The following is a 24,660-nucleotide window of genomic DNA, read 5'->3' on the forward strand; positions in this document are numbered from 1 at the left end:
AGAAATATGCAAATGCACCTCCCTCCCGTCTTCCCAAGCCCCGCAGACCGCCTCAAGACGGGTCCGCCCCTTTCCCCCGAAAAGCATGTGTGCCCTCCGCGGGTTGGCTGGAGCGGCCGTTGAGGTCGCGCGGGCCGCCGCTCGCTCCCCGGCCCCGCGTGCCGGGGAGCGGGCCGCGCACGCGCAGGCCGAGGGGGCGGCGGAGAGGGGAGGGGAGAGGGCCCTGCTGGCAGCCGCGAGAGCAGGCCGCGGCAGGACGGGTGGGCGGGGCCGGGCCGGGGCCACGCCGCGCCCACCCCGCAGGCTCCGCCCCCTTCCCCAGCCGCCGCCGCCGCCGCCGCGCCACCTCCTGCCTCGGGCAGGGCCTTTGCCAGCCGCGGTCTCTGCCCTCGCCCGCCGGTAAGCCGCGGGAGAGCCGGGGCGGCGGGAGGATCCTGGCGGGCGGGGAGGCGACGCGTGCGGGGAGAGGAGAAAAAGCGGGCGGCCGGGCTTCCCTGAGGCGAAGGGGAGTGGCCGCCGCCGCCGCCGCGCGCTTCTCCCTCAGCGAGCTGTCAAGGCGTCCTCGCGGCGGGGGGGCCCGCCCCCGCCGAGGAGGAGCCCCGCGGGTCGCGCCCCGGCGACCCTCCGCCCGCCCCCGGGGCAGGCGGGCGGGCAGGCAGGCACGGCGGGGCCTGGCCTGTCACGCCTCCGCCGCCGCCGCTGCCCCGGCCGGTGCCCGGGATGCTCCGAGCGGCTTTCCCGTCCGCAGGGACCGCTTCCCCTTCCCGGGCCGGCAGAAGGGCCTCGCCCCTCGGGGGAAGCCCTCGCCCGCCGCTCCGGCCGCGTTTCCCTGCCTCTGGGAGGCGGTCGCCCTCCCCTCCCCTTCCTCCCCTCCCCCACCGCGCCCACGTGGGAGAGCAGCAGGGCGGCCGTGAGCACGGCTGACGCGCGCGCGCGCACACGCACGCCCATTTCCCTCGCCGGTGGGGTTTCGCTGCCCCCCAGCCGGGCGGGGGCAGGTCGTCTGGAGGCCCTGACTTCCTGCCCGGGTCGCCGGCGGTCCGAGCACCCAGAGCGCCCACCCGGGGGGCTTTGCTGCTGGCTTCTTCCAGGGTTTGGGGGGGCCCGCCCTCCTCCCCAACTTCTCAGGCTCACCTGCGGCTCAGGGGTTTCCCTCCCAGCACGACCCGGTCTGGCCCTGTCCAGGCTGCTGGCAGTCCTCGGAGAGCGCGCGGGCTCGGTGCTGCCGCCAAACATGGTAAAGGGGATCCATGTTGGGCGTGGGGGGAGGATGATGGAGTTCGGAACAGGCTTCCTTCGGAGCAAGATGTCCCGGCTCTTGTTTGCTCTTCCGTTTTCTCTTCAGTCCCGCCACGGGCGAGTCGGGAGTGTTTTTCACCATAACGTGGGTCATTTCCTCAGTAGGGCTGAGCGTGCCAAGAGCGCAGCGCTAGCCCAGGCAGGAACCCACGACTGCAAGAACCTGTGCGCGTGGAGGTTGGGCTCCTGCACTGGGGCAGAAGGCGAAAAGGAATTTCAAATTGCTTCAAGAGAGAAGCGATGCTCAGGTCCCATTGAAAGAACTGATACAAGGCAGGTGTGCCGCACCACAGCTTCATTTCACACTTGTTGCTCCTGAGTGTTCGTGGCTTCTTTACTGTAGATCCAGGGTCCGATGTCATGTGTGCAGAAGAGGGCCTGGCCTGGCAAGGACTTGATTCTGGAGCAGTGTTCAGTTACCATCACTTCAGTATTCCTCATAGCCATGCAGGGAAATAGAGTCTTGAAATGATGTTTGGAAGGGGGACTCAAGCATTTGCAGAATATCATATTCTGATCTACAACTAAGGCTTGTGCTGGATTAAGAAAGACAGAAGTTATAGCCAAGGCACAGTTGCCAAGCAGGCATGTAGAGGTTCATTTTAAGCAATGCCTCTTACTTCTGAAAATCGACTGTTAAGTCCACCAGCTCTTTTCCCTCCAGGCCATTACAAATAGAATCAGCTGAGCCACAATATGTGCTCAGTTTTTAAGGTGGAAGGAGACGAGGCCTCTACATAAAACAAAATAGCAGAGAGAGTTCCTCTGCAATGGGTGGAGTTACCCTTATGGCTGAAAGGAGAAAAGATTATATACTGGTTTTCTAGTAAGTTTGTAAAAAGGCAGCAGCAGAGATCTTAGTGCTGGGTTGAATGCCAAATAGAGAGGGAATGATCACAGAATCATATTTGAACTTGATTCTGATCAAACCAGAGGTAATTCCTCAGCAGAATGGAAGGCAGCAGATGTGTGAGATCTGCAGTCTTTGAAATGATATTAGAGGTTTTCTGTACTATAAATGGTAGAATATCTGGTGCTATAAGAAGAGTTTATTATTTATTTTTAACTTGAATTGCAGTACTGCATTTTTGTTATTCCTTTATTGCACATACATCCTGCCTTTCCTCAGATAGTTCAAGGCATCTTATATGTGGATCTTCCTTAATTTTATCCCCACAGAAGCAACCCTGTGAGGGATATTGGACTGAGAGAGTATGACTGGCCCCAAATCGCCAGGGAACTCCGTGGTTGGAGGAGGACTTGATCCTGGGTTTCCCCAGTCTAAGTCCAGCACCCTTACCACTGCAGTAGGCTAGCTTTTTTCCTTTATTGTGACTTGCCCCCATTTCTCTATCATTATTGGTATAGATAGGAAAAGCCAGTAGTTAATGGAATCCAGATGTGGGTGCAACAGATTGGTTCAGTGGATTATCTAAACAGAAGAGAAAGACAAATGTTGAGAAAAAAGAGTCGTAGTATACAGAATATTTGCAAGTTGGGACTGTATCTCACTTTTGAGAAATCCAGGGGGAATTAAGATTTTTTTTTCATAATAAGTAATAAATATAGTTAAGGAAAAGTAAGAGACTAAAGGAGTTAGTCTCTTTTTGGTGCAGGTTGTTAGAGAAGCATTGAAGAAATAAACAGTTGGATATCATTTCATAAAGGTTGGGAGGTGCAGACAGAAAATGAGAGGGTACACTTTAGCTTACAGAAGATGACACTGACAGGTATCAAAGTGAACCAGATGGAATAGTGTAGGAAGTAGTTTCCTGCTGTCATCCCTCATTGTATAATTTTTTACCATAGTGGTGATGATAACTGTCATGGAGTAGCTGGCTGATAATTTAGGGGAAAAAATTGTAAAATCTGAAAGTTGCTCAAGAACAATATATGGAAATTGTGAAACTTGCTATAATTCATACTTCCAATATATATTTATTGAAAGTAACATAATGTGCTTCATGTATATCCACATTTTATGAACAGTTACTTGCGTATGGTAGCCTGCACACTGATCAGGTCTTAAATAAGTAAATAAACCGGTTTTGTAGAATTTTTTTTACAGAATCCTGATAATTATATTTATATGTTTCCTAAGAAGTCTGCTCATATTGCAGCTCTATCATTTTGTCTGATGCATCCTTTTTTGTTTTATAATTTTAGCTGATATGGAAGAGTTGGATACTCCGGATACATATATGCTTACTTTAAGTGGGAGATGATTCCTTTAAATATGATTATTTCATTTTCAAGTATGAAAAGTAATCTCTTCTAATTACTGTACTTTTCAAAGCTATCTAAAGTGATGGCTGTGGCCACACCATTAGTGGACCAGAGATTGCAGAGCCAAAGGAACAGCTATGAAACTTAGGACTGCTGTGGAAGGCTGCAGCACTGTTGTACCAAGAGAAATCTTATCTAGTCCTGTGCATCAATGAACAACTGGGGGCTGCTGGTTTGTGTGTAAGCTGTCATATACAATGGAAAAGTGGGTTCTTTTCTCAACATTCATATTTCAGTTCACAAACATTTGTGTAAATAAAACTCCAAGAACTGTTTTATTTCTGCATGCCTCTGGTTGCTTCTTGACTGGTTACACTCAATCGCTCAAATTAGCAGTCAGATGAAATCATGCCCGTAACATTTCAACAGATTATTCAGTCTATCAGGGCCTGCTAACTTTGTAGGTAAATGTATAGTTTAACATACTTCTCTTCCTATCTCTTCCTTCCTTTTATTAAAACATAGTAATCCGGTGTAGGCAGAATCACTGTTTTGAGATCAAAGTCGCATGTATTTGGTTTAGTTCCTATTAATACAAGGCTGTTGCTATTTAATTAATAGATGCAAATTAGTTTGCAGTAGGTAAATAAGGTCAAGCAAGTTCTCTTAAAATTCAGTGGCGTTTCCATCATAGATAGCCTTAGTGAATAATCATTTTAATTGATCAGTGTGTGTTGTGAAGTAATTAGTACATTTAACATATTAAATAATATAATTAAAACATTCAAGCTCAAAGTACTCCATTTTGAGTTTGGAGTAACCTGTTCCAAGTTCAAAAAGTTTGAAACAGCTATCCCATTTGTGCTAGGTGTTTCAACTCTGTTCTGTCCCTACTGGAAGTGTTTCAAACTTGAAATGGTTGTGTTTCCATTTCAAAACCCTTGTTTTACAATTCTTCTAGAATAATTGAAACACTTCCAGTAAGATCAGGGCAACCTGCTTTGAACTTGAGATATGTTGCATGCCCCTATAAGTTTGCATATTGAACTAACATATTTTCTCAACTTCCAGCATCTGGGTATAATATAAAATATAAATAATTGTACTATAAGCAGTGTGACTTTTCTATCTAGTTTATGATGTTTTACAATAAGTCATAGGTACATTATTGTGATCTTTCGGTCAGATATACTACATTGTAAAATGTTTAGTTCAGAAATACTAGTAACTGAAAGTTTTCAGATCCCTCCTAACAAACACAAATTGGGAAAGCATAGAATAAAAACATACAATCAATGCAGAAGATTTGAAGAGCCTAAACTGCCCATACAGTAATTGCCTAGGATCATCCATGATCTGTAATCCACTATCATCAGCTAGTGATTAATTTTCAAAAATGATCCTTGCCATCTACTCCCAGTGTGCCTCACTTTCAACTTTCTTACCAATATTTCTTCATCGTGGTTGCTTTAATTATAACCTTAGCACATTCTCCTAAACTTTGCTGGTTGTTCTCTTACCTTCAGTATGAGTGTGATAATATACAGCCATTTATAGTATATCCTGGTAACCATTTGTATTCTTATACTCTATGAATTACTCTTAATTTCTCTTCAGTTCTGTCTAATAGATTGTTATCTATACATCTTTAAAGAATATATTTCATATTTTAAATGTGTTGAGGGTAAACTTACTTGCTTTTTTCTGTCCCAAGTCTGAATGGGAATTATCATAGAGTTTGTAGCGTGAACAGTAGTGAAAACTGTGATGATCTTAACTTCTCCTGACCTTAATAGTATATTATATATCTAGGACGTGCCTTTTGCATGCCTTATAATAACTAACAGGTGTGACAATTTTTTTGTCATTTATTTATTTACTTACTTACTGCAGATTCCATAACGACTCCTTGGTTTATTGGTGTCATTTAACTCATTTTAAAGCTGGGTCTGTGGTAGTTCTGCCTTATTAATGCTTTTTCCCCCCCGTCTGTCTTCTCAGTTCTGCTGTCCTAATAATATTGCTAGAAGAAAGTTTTTTCAGCCAACACTGGTGTCTCAGTGCAACCTGCAAAAGGGAATCAATTTGTCTACCAAATGGTAAGGCTTTTTTTGTTCTGCCCTAGAACCTATTTATGAATTGTCTATTTTCTTTAGATAATTGAACTGAGTCTTATTGAGAGGACTTAGAACATTGAGATACTTTGGCTGTGTCAATAACTGTCATATGCAGAGATTTTGTTTGTCACAGAATGAAAGAGGTTTGCTCTTTGCCTTCAGTTACTTCTCTCTAAGCATTTAGCCAAATACTGCCTCATAGGGGCAGAGCTTGTAGGAATCAGTGAGATGCTCATGAGATTATAAATGTTCATCTTTGACAATACAAAGCACTATGCACTTGAGATATCTCAAGCCTGGGTACGCAAGTTCTATTTATGACCCTTCCAGCTGCAAAACTTAGTTTTGATAGAGGCCCTGTTCTGGGACAATTCTGAAAGTTGTCTCTGAGGGGAGCAGAAACAAATAAATTCCTGCTTCACAAAAACAGATTTATCTCCCAAGTACATTTATTAAGATCAAATTGGTGGGATGTGCTATTAAAAAAGAGTAGATATGAAATGTGAATAGCATTCAGCTTTCATACTGGGTTTTTCAAACTTCCTTCTCCAGAATTCAGTTTTTTGCAGCCCCTGAGAATCTGTTCTTGGAGACTAGGGAAATGATTTGGAACAGCAGAGGTGAAGCAAGAGAGTACAATCTGCAGAATTTTAGGTGGGAGGAGACTTCATGAGGCCAAATGCTTCTTGATTCAACCCATTGTGTTCACAATTAAGACATGAAAAGTTTTGCTGGAAAAGAATGATCTAATGCATCTACCTTGAACAGATACCATTGGCTTCTGGGCACTGTCTGTGCTATTGCTTAGATTCTTTCCCATTCTACCCATGTTCAACACTGGCTATGGTGTAGTATTAGATTGTTCTGAGTTTAGCATTAACCAATGGATGCTTTTTTACCAGAATTTACAAAGTACAGTAGCTCCACAGCCTGGCCTTTAAGCTTGAGTGAGAGATCAATCAAACAACTCTAATGGGAGCTCTAAATCTCCAAAACATTCTTGATCTTGTTGTTTCTATGTTAAAATTTAAATTGTGCTTAAATCTATTGGGCCATGGTGTTAGATCGTTTTGCTGGAAGCAATGTTTGCTTTGTTTAATTAAAATGTGCTTTAATTAAGAGCTATTTAAGATTGGTAGTACTGGGACATGTACTTCTAATGAGATTAAAGTATAGCTTTTCCACCAGTGCTGTATGATAAAATATGATACTAGTACTAATATTTCAGGATTGTTTATTTTATATCTGCAGAAACGTGCAATGTCTAGCTTCAATGTCCAGGTTTTGTATTTTCAGGCTAACATTTTTCATACAAGCAAAATTGTGGTACTCAAAGTAGGTGAGGGGAAAATTGTGCTATAACTGATTTGCTTAAAAACTGTTACTTATCTTTCAGATCTGTAATGTTACTGAACTACATCAGGGACCAAATATTTCCCAGGATTAAGTAAAACTTTTGCAACAGAAATGTGCTATGTATTAATGGGTAAGGATGCTTTTTTCTTATTTTTACTTACTTAGGAAATTAATAATCAAATTCTAACTTATTAAAGAAATAATATATTTTGGAAAATATATAGCAGAAGTAATATTTACTGGTAGACCATAAAAGACTGTTTGCAATTGTTGGATACCCTCCAAATCACTCTTAGAATGAGCTCTAAAAAAACCCCAAAATGTAATACAAACACAACAAGAAAGTAACAATAAATGGCAGCAGTCCCCAAATGTTCTATGAAAGAGCCTCTGTTTTAAGCTGTTTGCAGAAGGCAATTAGGGAGGGCAGCAATCTAGTTTCAACCTGGAGGCCATTCTAAAGGGCCAGCATTGCCCCCAAGAAACAGGGCCTCCTGGCCTCATTCCCCCTACCTCCCGGAGAGGGGAACCACAAGCTTCTCTTGAAAAGTTGATCTAGTTTTGACTGATTGTATCTGGGGAATGTATCCTGACGGTAATCTGGTGCCAAGCCATAGAGAGCTTTATAGATTAAAACTAGTACTTTAAATTGCATTAGAAGCTCATTGGTAGCCAGTGTTGGGTCTGTAGCAAGGATACAGTGTGATCCCCATATTGAGTGTTTGTGAGCATACAAACTATTGCCTTCTGGACCATTTGTAGCTTCTAAGTTTTTAAAGGCAGCTCCAAATAGAACATGTTAAAGTAGTTGAAACAGGTAGTGATCAGGGCAGGATCCACTGTAGCAAGGTCCTCCTGCCATAGATATGGCTGCAGTTGGCATACCAGTCAAAGTTGTGCCAAGGCCTACCCGGTTACAGCCATCCCCTGCCATTCAAGAAGGAAGCCGCAAGTCTAGGATAATCCCCAAATTGTGGACCTGCTTCTTCAGAGCTAGTGCCTCCACATGAAGAGATAACATTGGAGCAGACAGAGAGCCCCAGTGGAAATAGCGCTGTTTTGCTTGGGTTCAGCTTTAGCCTGTTGTGTCCCATTCAGACCATTAGGACTACCTAGCAACGCAGTGGCATTTCCAGCATGGCTAAGGTGGTGACGTAAAGGTGGCTGTCATCAGCATATTGATGATATCAAATCCTGTTCTGTTGAATTACCTTCCCCAGTGACTTCATGTAGATAGAAAAGGGAAGAGAACCACCCCAAAGCACTCCATAAGAGAATGACCTCTGGGTCGTCCTCTTCTCCACCCCACCACCAACTGGGACCATCCTCTGAGGAAGGAATGGAATCACTGCAACCCATTGCCACCAGTCCCCTCAGACGGTCCAGTAGGGTGCCATGGTCAGCAGGATCTAAGGAGACCAGGACAGCCATACGCCTATCAGGTCTCAACAAAGGTCATCCTCTAAAGCAAGCAACACAGTCTCCATCCCATATCCAGGGCTGAACCCCAAATGGAAAGAGTCCATATATGTTCCTTCTAGGATGGTTCCCCAACACTGCCATTTTGACAGTCTTCCCTAGAAAGGGAAACTTGGATACCAGACAGTTCTTCCTGTTCTTTAATGCAAATAATTATTAGTAGAGGCTAATATTCACTATGAGCTACTGTTGCATTATAAATACTCTGTATTACTAGGAATATTTTTATATTATATTTCTGCAAACAAGGTATTTTCAAGAGTAAGTGTCAAGCATTTGCTTCAAATTTGCACTTCAGGCCTTCAGAAAAGAAGCAGGTCAGCAAGGGGCAGCTGAGAGTCTGCCCCATTCAATTTGGAAATATTTTTTTCAGAAATAAGAAACTCTGTGCCTGTTCCCTGAATATTGTTGGAAATGAATGACAACTAAGTCTTTTCAATATAATAAATACAAGCTTTTACATGTAAGCAGTTACATAGTATGTATGCCAGAAGTCACAGTCCAAAAAGGGCCGGGTCAGGACACAAATATAAATTTATATTAATTGAATTAATAAGTACTAGGTAACATTAATGGCATGTAAAATAGAATAGTTATTTTGTAAATTAATTAATCTTGCATATGCAAATAATTGTACCTTATACATAGAAATGCACTAAGCGCACTCATATTCCACTCTCTCCTCCTTGCAGAAGAAAAGAAACAACAAAGCTGCACTGGGAAGGAAAGGAAAAAGAAAGGAGGGAATGAAACCAGACAGAGAGGAAGCAAGGGAAGGAAGTGACTAGACAGGGAAGCGACAAAATGAGAGAGAAGCCATGTTCTGGTATTACGAAGCAGGTTAAATTCACCAGGCAGGAAGCACTATCTAAGCTGCTTTTAGTCTGCAGAGTAACATTCAAAAGCATCTGCACCAGTTCCTAAAGCTCTTAGAGCAACCTATACCTTTCAGAAAGAGTAGGCCTTTTTTGTTTTAAGGTGAGAAACCTAGCTCATCAGTGGGTTTTACATTAAGCAGTGGTGAGGAAGCATTAGAAGTGGATAGACCAGTACTTTGCATGTCCTTGTCCACCCATGTTCCATGCTGGCACTTGTGTGAAAGTCCCTTTTATGAGTCGTTGGCAGGCACTGCTTTAATCAGCGAAGTGACACCCTCTACCAGCAGCCGTAGAAAAAAATCTGGGGAAGCTTGATTTAGATTGTGGAAACTTAATGGAACTCTACACACAGTTTGGGGAGTCAGTATCAGAAGACTTTTTCTCTGAAGTGGTAGCAGTGAGGGAAGTTTTCTCTGATTGGAAGGTGTTAATTGTTACACAACATAAGCCTCCACTGGAACCATTTCCAAAACGGTAACCATGTTTGTTGATTGCAACAACTGTGTCATTGGTTGCAGGAACGATGGCATAAAAAGGTCAAATTTGTAATAATGCAAGTTTTCAAGGATTAAACTTCATCAGATTCATAAAATGTTATCCATTTGGCAGGGATGATTTTTATACAGTACCTTTACTAGAAATGAAATGCTGAAAATAGAGTCTGTAGTGGTAATATTTAAGCTTGCACAAAGTTAGCAAAACAACAATTCACAACTGCATTAACTTGTTGGTTTGATTTTCCTAGTTGGACTTGCTGTTGCTGATTTTGTACATTCTTTTTTACTTTTGATAGCCAGAAATATCTTTAAAAATGGGGCTGAAGGAACATAATAATTGAAAACAGAAGAATGCAAATAATGAGATGGTTTATGAATGACATTGCTGTGGAACTGCTGCAGATAACTTAATGAATAGATATGCCAGCTTTGTCATAGTACAGCAGATATCTAAAAATGTTAATGTAGAGAACTTATTAGTATGGAAGTTCTTCATAAGTGCTATGGATATGTAACTTTTTACATGCACAGATACATATATTCATAAAAATATATTTAGAAACATACCAGTATGAAGATATCAGAAAGTGTTTATGATGAAATTTCAGTTACAGTGTTAATGTGTTCATACTGTGAATGAATTCATACAACATGCAAAGCCAAAACCAAATACCTGCCTTATGATTTATCACGATGTATGAACCTGCTCTCCTTAAACTAAACCTATGTTTTCTAGAAAACATACTTGAGTTAAATATAACATCAATATGGAAAAGAATGAACTGGGGCAAAACATTGAAATCAAGCATTATAAATGTAAAGCAATGTGTTATTCTGTTGTATATATTGTTATATACACTATGAATACATTCCTTCAACCACGTCAACATTTATTTTCCATATCCCTAAGGAATACATTTTACCCCAGTAGCAACTACCTTTTCTGGGGATTCTTGGGAATTGAACTGAGCTTGCTTACTTTACTTTCATATATATAAAAAAGACCTCAGCCAAAATCCTTAAAGTTCACAGTTGCTTTGCCAAACAAAAAAAGTTGCTTTGTGTACCGGAGATTTTGGGTTATGTTCATGTGTACTAAAAGTGGGTATATTTTTAATTCACATTAATATATAATAGCAATAATACAGTTTATTAAACTTGTATGCCACCTGACTCTCAACAATTCTGGGCAGCTCACAACAATATTTATTACAGAAAGCTGTTAGTATGCATTGTTTGGAACATGTATCAAAAACTTGACTAAAACAAATTTAAGTCATGGATTTAAAATATGTTTATTGTATAAGAACTTTTCTGTATTTAAGTGTCATCTAATAGGTATAATGATTAAAGCTATAATATATAGTGATTAAAAAGATATTCCAAACCGTTTAACTGTTTTTTCCCTTTTTGCCTAGGATATTTAAAACACTTCAAGATCTTATTTCTACAAAAATGCTGGTGGATGTCAACATGGCTTAGATAAGGTGCTTCCCACTGAAAAAATTACTGTGCTGGTGTGTGCTGCCGTAAGACTTGCTAACTCCATTTGTGGTAGTGGCAAAGTAACACAAATATATCAAGATGACAGATCCTATGATGGATTTTTTTGATGATGCCAATCTTTTTAGTGATACTTTAGAAGGTTTGTCAGATGATGCCTTTGTACAAACTGGGCCTGTTTCACTTGTTGATGAATTGAACTTGGGTGCAGAGTTTGAGCCTTTACAGATTGATTCTTTAAACCATGTGCAGGAGACGCAAACTCAACAAAAGATGAATGATTATGATCATCTAAACCAGTATGATTCTCTGAAACTTCAAGTAAATCAATCCTTCAGTAGTCCAGTTGAAAATGTTTTATCACCACATTCTGAGTTTAATTGCTCTCCTGTTCATCCACAAAATCAAGCTAATGGATTGTTTCCTGATGTAGCAGATGGAAGTCCAATGTGGGGACACCAAACTTCAAGCAGTGTTTCTAATCAGAATGGATCTCCATTTCACCGAGGACATACACAGTCTATGCAGCAAAATAAAACCTTTGTAGCACACCACAGTTTTGCCTTATTTCAGGCCAGTGAACAGCATCATTCGTGTGCCTCGTTGCAGTCGCAGCAGAGCAGAAATGGTGTTAATACAGGAGAGAATACTCAGAATCAGTCTGAAGGTTTCATGGAGGTTAATGCATCTGTTTCATGTAGAACTAATGTTCCCCATCCATCCCAAGCTGTTGATATATCAAAATCACAACAGTCCATCTCTATGCCATCATTTTCTCAGACGACAAATAACTCACCCCACTTTTGTGGAAATCAAGAAGGAAACTATGATGGACCCTCTCCTACTATAACATCATGCTCCATTAATACACAGTTTTCTCCTCCTTTTTCCTATAATAGTAACCAGATCTCTCCCACCAGTCTTCTTCAGTCTTCTGCAACTCTTTCTGTTGGTCAACAAACTCATCCTCTATCTGACTTTTCTGGAAGTGATGCCTTTGCAACTCGAAGAGGGACCAAACAAGAAGATTCAGATAGCATCCTTAATTCAAGTACATCACTGAATTCAAATAATTTCCATGTGTTGCATTCAGCACAACCTCAGGGCAACTTCAGTAGTTCAAAACTATCAGCGGTGAACATTAATTTTTCTACCCCTACTGGTTCTGGTCCTCAGTTAAGCCACTTCAGTGATCCTATAGAGGGTAATGGTTTTTCATCTTTGGATGAGAATTTGCTTCATCAGGTGGAGTCTCAAACTGAATCATTTACAGAACTTGACCCAGAAGCCCTCCTTCATGAAGATCTCCTTCCCCAGTTTGATGAATCTGCATTTGTTCAGGACACCCCAAGTAATGATTTAGAACATCAACTGGAACAACGCATAGTCCCACAAACAAACCTTCTTCGGACTCAGTCTCAAAACTGCAATCATCCTTGGTATCCTCCTGGTTCTAATCTACATCAGCAAGAGCGGAAGCATGTCAGTGCTCAAGGCCAGGTAAATAATAATGTTATAGAGTAGGATTGTGCTGTGACTAGCTTATTCCTTCTTGTGCTATTAGCCAATGCTAACTGGCAAAATCAGAACTAATTAGTAACTCTGCTGAAGATATTTATGCATGCATAAATCTAGAGTTTTGTTAAACAAGGTTTTAATTATTTGTGATGGAATGAATACTGAATGGCATAATACATTAAAATTTATGTCCATTTCGGAAATTACAGTTTTCTGCCATAGTTTGCAAAAGAAGTAGAACACACATTTTTAAGCTTCACCTATGTCACTTGACAGATTGTAATTTGTATTTGTACTTTCAGTTTTGCTAACTGTTGAACTTTATGGTGTAAACTGGAAGAAAAAAGAATTATTGAGATAATAATCAAATATATTAGAAATTTTTAAATGCCTCCCAAACATGTCTCTTTAAAAACTATTTTTATTTAGGTACATCCTTTTTTAGTGTTGTACATGCAGCTTTTTAACCAAAATATTAGCTAATACAGACACAGCAAGGGTTGTATATGTGGATGGATAGACAGAAATGTCGCCTTTCCAGTATTCCAGTTGACCTTAGCATTTTCAGCCTGCTTTATGTTCAAAAGTTTATTTCCCCAACATATAGGTATATTATGACATGCAAAGAAGACATTTTGATTTTCAGTCAGTTACTAATGAAATTTAATCAAAACTTTAAATAGAGGTGATTTCTTCACTTTAGTGTTATTTCATTTTTTTTAGGTGACAGAATATAACTTTGGGTAGTACAGTACTATACAGTTGGAATACTGTATACACATTTTTACCTTGAAATATGCAACAGGATATCTTGAGGACATGACCCTGAAGTGTTATCCTAGAGGCAATGCTTTGTCACTAAAAATCAGGGGAATGATTTTTTTTAGAAGTCTTAAGTTATATAGCTTCCCTTCCTTGGATGGCCATTACAAATTACAGGTTTTCTAATGATTTAATAACTGTTGAGCAGGCATTAGCATGTATATTGATTTCTTCTGTATATCAGATATGCAGAGTTAATGAATTAGTCAGTGTGCTAAATGTTACTGTCTTAATGCACGTAGGGATTTTTGTAATTTTTAAGACACTGATGAAACATTATGCAAAGAATGCTTCCAGAGAAAGTCATATATGAATGTAGCATGAATATTTAAATGAAACTTTATGCAAAAGATAGATGGATGATATAGTGGCCCATAAATCAATAAGAACGGATAGGATCCAGACTTGGTCAGACTTAGAGTAGAGCTATTGAAATTAATAGGACTTAAGTTGTCCATTAGTTACTTAAGTCTTTCTATGTTAGGGGTTCTACACTGTGTGTAATATTTTAGTACCAGCCTGTTATTGTGAAGACATATACAGAAAGGTCTAGGATGTCTAGGGGAGAGAGAAATAAATTTTCCTAAAAGAAATCAGTGACATTTAGTTTATCCTCTTGATTAGATCAATAAAATGAATTCTATAGTACCATAGCCTACAATAATAGAATTCTGCATAATGTTATTATCAAAAGTGAACAGGCACCAATTTCCACACTCTTTTGATATGTACAAGTTAGCCATCACAGTATAAATATATTGCAAAAATGTCGACATGGATTTTTATTAATATAATACTTTTGAAGTCTCAAGACAGTGGTTGTCTCTGTCGCCAGTTCTGTATTAGGAGAACATTTTTTTGTCCTGGACTGGCAGTCAGAATTGAAATATGATCCTAGCTATTTCTTGTCCTATGCTGCAGAAGCTGCTTTGCGCTGCCAGGAAACTCAGTAACCGAAAGCAGAGTCATTAACAGTAGTTTTCATGCTCTTGGCGTCCTCTGTACCTCCTTAAGGCAAAGTATAAACAGGAAGTAGATACCAAGAAGCAGTGGGAAAGGGACGGTAATAAGTTGGAATTCATGGATCATGGCAGCATATCTAAAGAGTATGCTGTGGGATCGAAGTCAGATTAAACAAAGGTCAAAGCTGCATCTGAATTGAGATTTAACATAATTCTGTTGAAAAATAGTTTTCTGAAACAAATGTAATATAAAAACAAATTTCCAAAACTTACATAAGTTATGTGAACTCCCAGATTTCCCCATCCAACATGCTAATTGCTGAGAATTCTCATAACTGAAGTCCACATATCTGAAGGATGATTTACTGTGATGAGAGCAAACCCTAACAAGGTTTAGACTCTTCTTTCCCACCTACATTTTCTGCTTTTCTTTCTCTAATGTGAACTTTACTAATTTTTATTAATAATGGTTTTGAAATACAACAGAACTTTGAACCATATTGATATATTGAAACAAGCCACCTTTAGAAACCATAGTATGAAATTGGCAAGTTTCAAACAAACTATATTAAAATTGAATACAGATTGTCATGCATAGAAGTAAGAACTTGTGCTCAGGTCAGAGAATTGTGAGAAAGGGGGAATACATGAGCCTGAGATTTATTGTAGCACATTTCCATAATAATAAACCATGGTTATCCTGAGTCCAAACCAATTCAGTCATTTGTCCCTTACTTAATGAAGTAGTGCTGACTGTTGACAGTTTTGTCTGTTAAAATTTCTGCTGAACGAAATTTGACTGAGGTATTTTTAATTTTAAGTCTATATCACACTATGTTTTAATCTTCAGTGTTTGCACATTGCATTTCTTTCAAAATTAGTTCATGAGAATCAATAAGACTGGAGCAGGCAATCCTCTTGAGACTGTATGCCAATTATTGGTTCAGCTGAGATAAGCATCAGATGTGATCATCTATTTATTTCCGATTCCCCCTTTTTTTCTTTTCTGAATTTGTCTTGTCTCTCTTATTTCTTAGATCTGTCTTCTCCTTTTTTCCCAGCAGTTCTAATACAATCACTTGAAAGCAAATCCCGTTAAAATGTATTAAACTTTTGTTTGTAAATATACTTAGGAATGCCCTGAATCTGAATGCATTTCATTATTCTCTAGAAGTATCTAATAAGCAGTGAATAGAAGTGTCTTATTTTAGGAAAGGGTGGATTTGTTAAGGTAGTCGTACTTTGTTTTTTAATTCAATATTCATAATTGGGAATTTGAAAAGTTTAATTTTTTATGTATTTCTATGTAATTTGGTCAGCTTAAGCCTTATTCTTTGTCTCTGCAACCATTAATGAAAATACATTAACCTCAGTAATTCCATTGATTTCATAGTGTGTGTAACTTTTTAAATATTGTTTACAGCAGTTCCTTTCCATTGTGCTTTGTGATCTTCTCTCTCTTGCAGTATGATCTTGCAACTTATTTTCCATTCTTTTTTTCATCTTTGTGATTTCATAACTAAATATGTAGCTTTGCTATCATAAGTACCATGGAAGACATAGATCTGAAAGGAATATTTCTTCAAACTAGGCAATACCATGCTTTGTGGAAGATGTCCAGGACTGTAAGCAAGAACATGATTGTCTTCATATAGTTACTTTGGGCTAAGGAAGGAAGGACTTTGATGTTCACCCAAAATATTATATGATCAGAGGTTTTCTTGTCCACTTCAGTAGTGTAGAACTGTCTGATTTAGTGTTATCTAAATTAGAATTTCTGGCTTGTGCTTATCGTTGCAAGTCGGAATCAGAACCTATGGTTTGTTCTTGGGTTTTGATTTCTAGTTGGGGTGTAACAAACTCTGTGCTAACCAAACCAGCCCTGGAGTTTTCCTGATTTGTTTTTAGAGGAAGCAGGCTTATTTATTCACTCTAAGCCAAAATTCTTAAATTCTAAATTAATGTGTAAATAAAACCACTGATTGTAATTCACTGTTTTTTGGAAGTAGGTGCAGCATTTTGATTAGATGATAAAATGCGTTCATCCAAAAACATAAGAACTCTTCTATACCTGAAATCAGAATCCATGACGCCAGGTATCCCATTTCTAGCATTGTGCGGGCTGGTGCCTCTGTAAAGTGTAAAAGTAGGATATGAGGATTTTTGTTTAATTTGTTTTTTATTTTAGCCTGGACATTTGGTCACAAATGGCCAAATAGTAGTTAAGTTTCGTTCATTAAATAAAGCAAAAGCTTGTTTGAACTATACCACTTCTGAACCTGAAATTTTATTGATCTATAATTTTATCCATTTCACCTAGTAAACATAGCCCTGAAGAAGCTTTAACATTCTAAAATCAATATATTAAAAACGTTTACTTGCATTTCATTACAGCTGCAACTTATAGCCATATAAAACATATCAAGACAGTTGACAAAAGACAATAGCATAGGGTGTTCATATTTCGGCATAGGTGACTTGTTTAAAAAAATTGTTAATTCTATTGGATAAGATTCCAATACTTGTCACCTGTGAAATTATTTGAAAAGATGGAGCAAATGTACCTTTTTAAAAGTGAATAACTGATTAGAGTTTGGCATACTTTTACAACAGGCAAATGGACTTTTTTATTGAAATAAATGATTAAATTTTAGGATAATCTAAATCTCATAGAAGGATTCAGACCACACAGACTTCCTCTGATTTTCACCAAGTAAATATGATACAAATCAGTGTCAGCTGTTTCTTTCTCCCAGTACCTGTATATCAACACATGCAATCCCACTATGGCAGGTGGAAAAGACTTGCTGATTAGGTTCATACACCATATTGTGGTTTCAATAGAAGAGAATCTCTGTAGCTCAGGGTTGACCTGTGGAGTCCTTGGTGTTCTCTGAGCTTGGTTGTCTGCTTGGAGATGTTTCACTATGTGACTAGGTAACATCATCAGTGTTAGTGAGTGTGAGGTTTTCTCCCTGTTCATATGCGTAGCTTGCCCTGCCAGTATTGGTGGGGGTATGGTTTTCTCCTTGGTAGTTCCTTGACTGGGACATTGTTTTCTGCTTGTTTGTATGTCTGGTGTTAATCCCTGCTTATCTGAGTGTTGGCTACTGGAGAGGATGTATTCTGGTCTTTTTGTTTCCTTCTTAGCTTTTTTATTGTCTCTTTTGAATGGTGTATAAATGTGGTTTTTCTCTATGTGTCTATTGATGACTGATTTGTCAGAATTCCCTAGCTTCCAGGAATTCCCTAGCATTTTTGGATTAGCTTGGTCTAGGATGCAACAGGCAGCAAACCCCACACTCACTAGCACTGATGATGTTACCTGGTCACGTAATGAAACATCTGCAAGTAAACAACCAAGCTCTGAGAGCTCCAAGGACTCCACATATTGTAGTTTGCTGATTAGGTTCTAACTGGCCTTAGTAGCAAAACTCATTGTGTCCTATCCACTGTGTTATTGGTCTGTTTACTGCAGTCCATGACTGAAAAAAAACAAACCCAAAAACACCTGTGACCATCAGCTACTGAAATATTGTTCAGTCCTGGTTTACAGGTCATTAAATTTGTCAAAAGTTTGGAAAATATCTAAAAGTTAAAAGACCCAATTGGCTTCCCACCAGATACTCAAAAATTCTAACTGGCCTTAGTAGCAAATCTCTTTTAAATGCCATTAGGGAAGTCTAATTCAATTGCATATTAATAAGGCATAATCAATATTGATCAACCCAAAAATGATTTTTAAAAACCTTTTGCTTTTAATCTTTAAATAAATTCCATGGCTTCAGACTCTTTTTTCCCCCATTATAGTAATTATAAATATTTTGTTTCCTTCCTTTACCAGAATGTGGGAATGATATTTTAGGAAGTATTTTTGATTACCTAATTTGTCCCCAAATGGTTGGTAGTCCTTCGGGTTTGAAGAAGACACGCTGTTGTGCAGTTCATCTGTGGACACGGAGGTGGCTCTGCAGTCCCCGTCTGGAAGTGCAGAGTGTACCCCAATGGGGGCACTGGAAGTCCATTGTTGTAGTAACTGTGGGTGTTATCCTGTGACGCCACCAGGGCTTTTCTGTCAGTGTTTGGCGGCGCCTGTCTTCAAAGCCGGTGAAGGCTTCATAGCCCAGGGCTCGTCAGCGGGTTCTGTCAGCAGCAACAGCTTCTAGTTTCCTTGGCTGGATGTCATAGTGGTGCAGGTTTCTTTCACAGTGTCTCTGTCATGCTGGCATGGTCAACCTTGAGGTCTCTTCCCAGACTCCAGTATGCTATAGAGCAACTGGCGATTTTGTCCCCAATTTGTCCCCGAATATACATATCACAAAACCAAAACAATAGAAGTTAAAAGTGGTATAAGAAACGGGGGTTAAACACCAGTACAAAGTAGTACAGGTAGTCCCAGTTTAAGAACAAGTTCCGTTCCCAAGGTCTGTCCTTAAGTTGAATTTGTATGTAAGCCGGAACAGCATTATTGTATCATAATAAATAGTATTGTGTAATTAACTCAAACCATTGTGTATTTAATGCAAATCATTTGTGTATTTAACTCGAATTTTGCTACGGTAGGCTCCATTCTTAACTATGGGTCATCCATAAACCAGGCGTTCTTAACCCAGGGACTACCTGTACTGTACAAAACCTTTCCTATTCTTTCTGAAAACATAAAGTTAAATTCTGATAATTTGTAATAGCAGATACTTAGGTCTAGAATATTGTACAGTTCCTGACCACAAGTACAAAAAATAGCTCTGGTGTTAATATAAAACAATGACAGAATTCCATTGAAATGGTTATTTGTCAGATTTTAAATATTCCTCGTATATGTAGCACATAAAAGTATTATTTCAGCTATTGCAGAAGGTGGAAGAGTAAGAGTTAACCATTCTACCACATGTAGGGAAGAACAGTCCATTGAGGGTTAAATTGCAGAGTCTAATGGAATAATAACTGGTAGCACCATCTGCTGGCCTACTTCCGCAGAAGGAGTCAGTATTTTTAACGACATCTCTAATATTCACGCCGATGCATTTTGATGCTTTGTGCATTCATTTCTTTTGGTATTTTGTTGGAATCTAGCGCTCTGCTTACAGATATTTTTGAAACCCCGTAGTTCCGGGATGGCTGATGGTGTTCTTGTTTAGCAGAGGAACGAGACTTATGCTGGTCAAGGAAGAAATATGTTGATAAATCACAATGTGTATTTGTGGAAGGCTGTGTCTATCTTGGCTTTTGGCTTGCTAAATAGGCCATTTAGCAATCTTCTTTCAATGCTGTTCTCTTGAACGCTACCTTGGGTGGTGAAAAACCAGAGGGCAACCTTTGTCTAATGCCAAAAATGTCTTCAGTGAAGAGGCCAAGAGGAAGGGTAAGTGAAAGCTTGAATGAGTGGGAGGAGGAGGGGTTCTTTGGGCTAAAAGGCTAATGGGATTGAATAACCTTCCTTATTACTGGCTGCTGCTACGGGAGTCGTGCTGCATCGCCATCTTGAGCTTGTTGCTGTTTTCTCGAATCTTGGTGATTTGTTGTAGCTTGCAGGCCTTGAGGTGGCATTTTACCGAGCTATCATAAGCCCTGCTTTCTTCCCGATGCTGCAGCACTGTTGGTAGGCTTTGATGAGGCTCTGATAGAAAAATGTATCCAGTGAAGCGAACTGGATTTGTCCTGAAAATGTATTCGGAAATTCCTGACTTTCCCCCTTGCTGTAGTGAGAGGCACATTTATGGGTGAGAACATAACATAATTATTTATCTCTTTATCTGTCTCTCTCTCCTCCCCCCCTCCCCTCCCCCCTCTGTGGATAGGAAATTCTTTCCATTCCTTGCATTGTGCTTTTTAAAACTGTCTTCTATGCAGTCTCAGAAAAGCTGCTGTAATTGTTTATGCTGCAATCAGGAATTTCAATCTGAGTACATTTAGAAACAACAGCCAAACAAAAGGAACCGTTTAACTGTTTCCTGTGAATCAGTTGTACATGAAATTTTAAACAAAGGGTATTTTCATAACTTATTGCTTGGGATCATCTTAGCGTAAAAGGCATAGTGTTCCTGTGAAAGCCTTATTCTACACAAATACCTTGTGTCTGAATGTAAAACAATGCTTTACGTACAGATTATGTTATGACGTTAATTTGCGTGTTATGTAAGTGCATAATTTCTCTTGATGCTTCGTCAGTACATCATTCGACATCTTTAAGTTTACTCAGTGGCTAGAGCAGTGGGTAATTCAAAGCGCTCCTTTACATGGAGTTCTTTATACTATTCTGCTTGTTCAGACACAAAAAAGCACTATTAAGAAATTATGTTACTGCATTTAAAAACACAAGAGAGAAGGTAATGAGGCTAACTAATAAGCAGTTGCACAATAAATATATTTAAAATACTTTTATATTTGTATACACAGTGATGAAAGATGAGTGGGCCTACAGGTGGAAATTTATTTATGACTGAGGTGAAATAGAGCAGAAAAGAGGGAAACAAAAATTAAAATGGAGAATATGGATAAATGGAGTTCTGGCAGGAATGCTCTAATGGCCCACCCACAATTGTGCTTGTAGACTGGAAACTGGACCCTTGTCTAGCAGGCTGCTGCTGCTCTGTTGTGGTCTGTATCTGTGCATGCTCGCTAATCCTTCAGGCTCTGAAGATTTCAAGCCTTTAACATTTTATGCACCAGAATTTTCAGATACATTGACAAAGTTTTAAAAACCCAAAAGAAACTTCATTTTTATGATTTAATGTACAATTTTAAATTACACATTTGTAACTGCTGCCTTTTATATTTAAGTATGACTACCATTTGTAATGAGAGAGAAGATTCTTAAAAATGTTATCTGCCTCTAACATGTTGATTTTTTTTTTTATTGCACAAAATAAATCTGGCCTAATATGAAGCAATTTTCTTGTAACTAAAGCTAGATATCTTTGGGTTTTTTCCCCCTAAATATTGGTATATAGAAGTCAAAATATTGGATTTTTTTTCCTTCAGTAGTATGATTTCCACAAATACTGTTTTTATACTAATTTTTTTTTAGCAAATTTGTAGTATAACTTAAACATTTCATTTTTATTGAATCTGCATAGAGGCACCTAGTTTTAGATGTTTAACAAAACAGTCCTGGCCTCCAGATCCACTGGGTGGAGGGAAATACGATGGGAACAAAGTATTCTTTCACTAATGGAAATCTCTCAGACGGAGGATGAAGAAGCAAATCCACCTCAGTATATTCATAGAAAATTCAGGTGTGGTGATAGGCTCTAAATGGAGCATCCTGAAAGCAAGACAGGACTGAGAATGGGTGTGCTGGATTTTAAAATCCTGTGTTTCTTTAAAAGGCCCCAGAGTTGGGCCTCTCTGCTCTAGGTGTTTTCCCTCTTATAAAGTGAATGAGAGAGGGAATTTTAAAAAGAACCGCCAGAAAAGAGATGAAATATTCCTACCCACACTTCCTTCCTTGGCCGATTCCGGTATGGAAGGCTTTGGAGGTGGTGAACAGTCCATCGCTTTTCCTCACTTCTACTGCAAACAGCTTTGTTGAACTGCAATTCAAAACTTGCTAGGGAGCAAGTCCCTTAGAGCACAGTTACTCTGTATAAACGTACATAGAATGCATGTAATTTTTATTCACTGCTGGAATCATGTATTTGGGAGCAATGCATATGTTGACTGTTACTTCTGTGTTCACGTGTAGTTTGTCCTGAGATTTTTAGTACATCAGTATATTTATCTAAGACAAGCAACCTATTTTTTCTTGCAGCCTCCCTCCAACAAGAAAGCAGATGGTTCTGGGACATATGCTAAGTTGCAGAATACCCAGGTGAAATCAATGCTCGAGAAGAAACAGAAGAAAAAAGTGGAATCTGAAAGTAAGCAGGAAAAAGCTAATCGCATCATATCTGAGGCAATAGCAAAAGCAAAAGAGAGAGGGGAGAGAAACATTCCACGAGTAATGAGTCCAGAAAACTTCCCAAGTGTTTCAGCAGAGGGAAAAGAAGAAAAGAAGGGCAGAAAAGCTAAATCCAAACCAAAAGACAAAGAAAGCAAAAAGCCCAAAACTGGCTCTTCCAAAACTAAAGAGAGGGCAAAAATTGGGTAAGTTGGCTAACGTTTTCTTTTACGCCCTATCCATGTATTTCTTGTCATTTTTTTCAGTAGGACTTAAGTACAGATGATGATACGTACACCCAAGGCAATTTTGAAGATTTGAAATAACAGTGAAAAAAATTTCCAATCGTATAAGAAATAGATATATTCTACAAATATTTTGTTGACTAAGCCTGTAGCCCAGTTTTGAACTGCCCAGAGTCTGGTAATTGGAGGAAGATATAAATATAGTAATAAATTAATGTTTCATACAGTGTTATATGCCAAAAAAATCCCAAGGTCAATTCAATTACCACAGAAAGTGCTGGAACCAGTAATATAATTGATACATTTGCCACTCAATTTTAGTTCTCTCCATTCCTCAATCTGGTAAGAGAGAAAGTTCATCAATTGGGTATTAATTATTAAACATGTGATTTCTTTTTCATATTCTTTATGGTCTTTCTTACTGATTTTTCTTCCTTTTTTAAAGAAGAGTGATACTGCTAGTCCTGGTATCTTAGGTTCCCTTAGAAGGAAAGTTGCACTACCAGTTTTGTTTGCAGTTTCATTTGTTTGTATTTAATATCACATATATCATTAGTCAAAACCTACAGTGAGCTGGCTTACTTCATATGTGCTATGATGAATGTCTCAGAACGTTTTATTTATTTATTTGTTTGTTTGTTTGTTTGCTTATTGGGTTTATAACTAATAAGCCCAGTATTTTCTACACTGTCAGGAACCACTTCATATAGAACAATAAAACTATAGCTTACTCTTACAGTAAGAATCCCAGCCCAATCTCAAATTCATCTATTACTTAGTCTTCTCACTTTCTCTAGATTGGCTAACAGAGAAGATTTTGATTTTCTTTCACTTACGTTTAGAGTTTATTTGAACCCAACCAACTTGCAGTTAGTCTTAATTTTATTCAAATAAATCAGTGTCAAACCTTGATGCTTTTAAATAAGCCATCTTTATAAAACATATCTAATAACTACAGTTGTATAAATAATGCTAAACTATGTTTAATTGACTTTTCAAGCATCTGAGGAAGAGGAAAGGTGAAAAACAGGATGCCAAGATTCACCTAGGTTTATTTTTATAACCAGAATAGTTTATCTCTTATTTAATCATATATCCGATTTCTGTATACTGCTTAGCATGATATTGGCTGTAATATAGAGAAAGAAGTTGTTCTTCCTTCTGATTGGAGTGTCTAGGAAAGTTATATTTATATCTGATTTTAAATGTTTTAAAATCTGGGTTATCAATACAAGATTAAAAATATCATTAAAAAAGAGTCAACAGTAAGTATCATGGGCACTCATTAAACTAAACTAAGGGCCACACACTGGAACAAAATTGATGTGCTAGCAGGATCAGGACCATCCAGGGGAAGTATTCTGCAGTGTGGGACTGCCACTGAGTGGGCAAGCTTGTCACCTAGTACTGTATATGCCCCAGGTTGGTCATACTCTCAGTCAAACTCAGAATATAACATGTAGTATTATGATAGATCCTGACAAATTTCTAAGAAGTACAGTTGAGCACTTCTGGTATGCACAGAGGCATTAGATGGACATTTCTCTTTCCAGAGAAAACATCCAGGTTGGAGCAGAAAAATAAGACTGGAAGTAAACAGAGACAAATGTAAAGAACAGGGTCTCAAAAGCAACATGCAGTTGGTGTTAAGCATGGCTTATAGGAAAAGGAGATGTAGAGAGGGACATGGATAAATGGTGATCTCCTTAAAAATAGGGTAGGGCAAGATAATGGAAACTAATTGGGTGTCGTAGGCTTTTGGAGAGAGGTTATGAATAGAAGAGCAAATCTCCTTGTCATCAGAAGCACCAAGACTAAAAAGATGGTTTCTAGAGCACTTACTAAATGCAAAACTTATATATCAACTTTTTGTAATAAA

The 24,660-nt window shown here is 39.0% G+C and overlaps 1 protein-coding gene across 7 annotated transcripts in view; it reads left to right on the plus strand.

The window, feature by feature from the left end:
• The first annotated feature begins 255 nt into the window (after window positions 1–255).
• Window positions 256–24,660, plus strand: part of CHD9 (chromodomain helicase DNA binding protein 9) — a 65,620-nt gene continuing 41,215 nt past the window's right edge. For 2 of the 7 annotated variants that reach the window (XM_088136127.1, XM_088136129.1), the window contains exons 1-5: window positions 258–399; window positions 5,527–5,624; window positions 7,039–7,128; window positions 11,271–12,855; window positions 22,408–22,742. In XM_088136127.1, the coding sequence (XP_087992253.1) occupies window positions 11,437–12,855; window positions 22,408–22,742 (1,754 nt within the window). In that variant the 5' untranslated portion in view covers window positions 258–399; window positions 5,527–5,624; window positions 7,039–7,128; window positions 11,271–11,436. Of the gene's footprint in view, window positions 400–969; window positions 1,238–5,526; window positions 5,625–7,038; window positions 7,129–11,270; window positions 12,856–19,684; window positions 20,020–20,136; window positions 20,378–22,407; window positions 22,743–24,660 lie in introns of those variants that run through there. The other 5 variants (XM_088136130.1, XM_088136128.1, XM_007426358.3 and 2 more) reach the window with 5 other exon arrangements.

Source organism: Python bivittatus, unplaced genomic scaffold, assembly GCF_059951505.1.
Source record: "Python bivittatus isolate LINGU-HERP-01145 unplaced genomic scaffold, Pbiv_v1 ctg000190_np1212, whole genome shotgun sequence".
NCBI lineage: Eukaryota > Metazoa > Chordata > Lepidosauria > Squamata > Pythonidae > Python > Python bivittatus.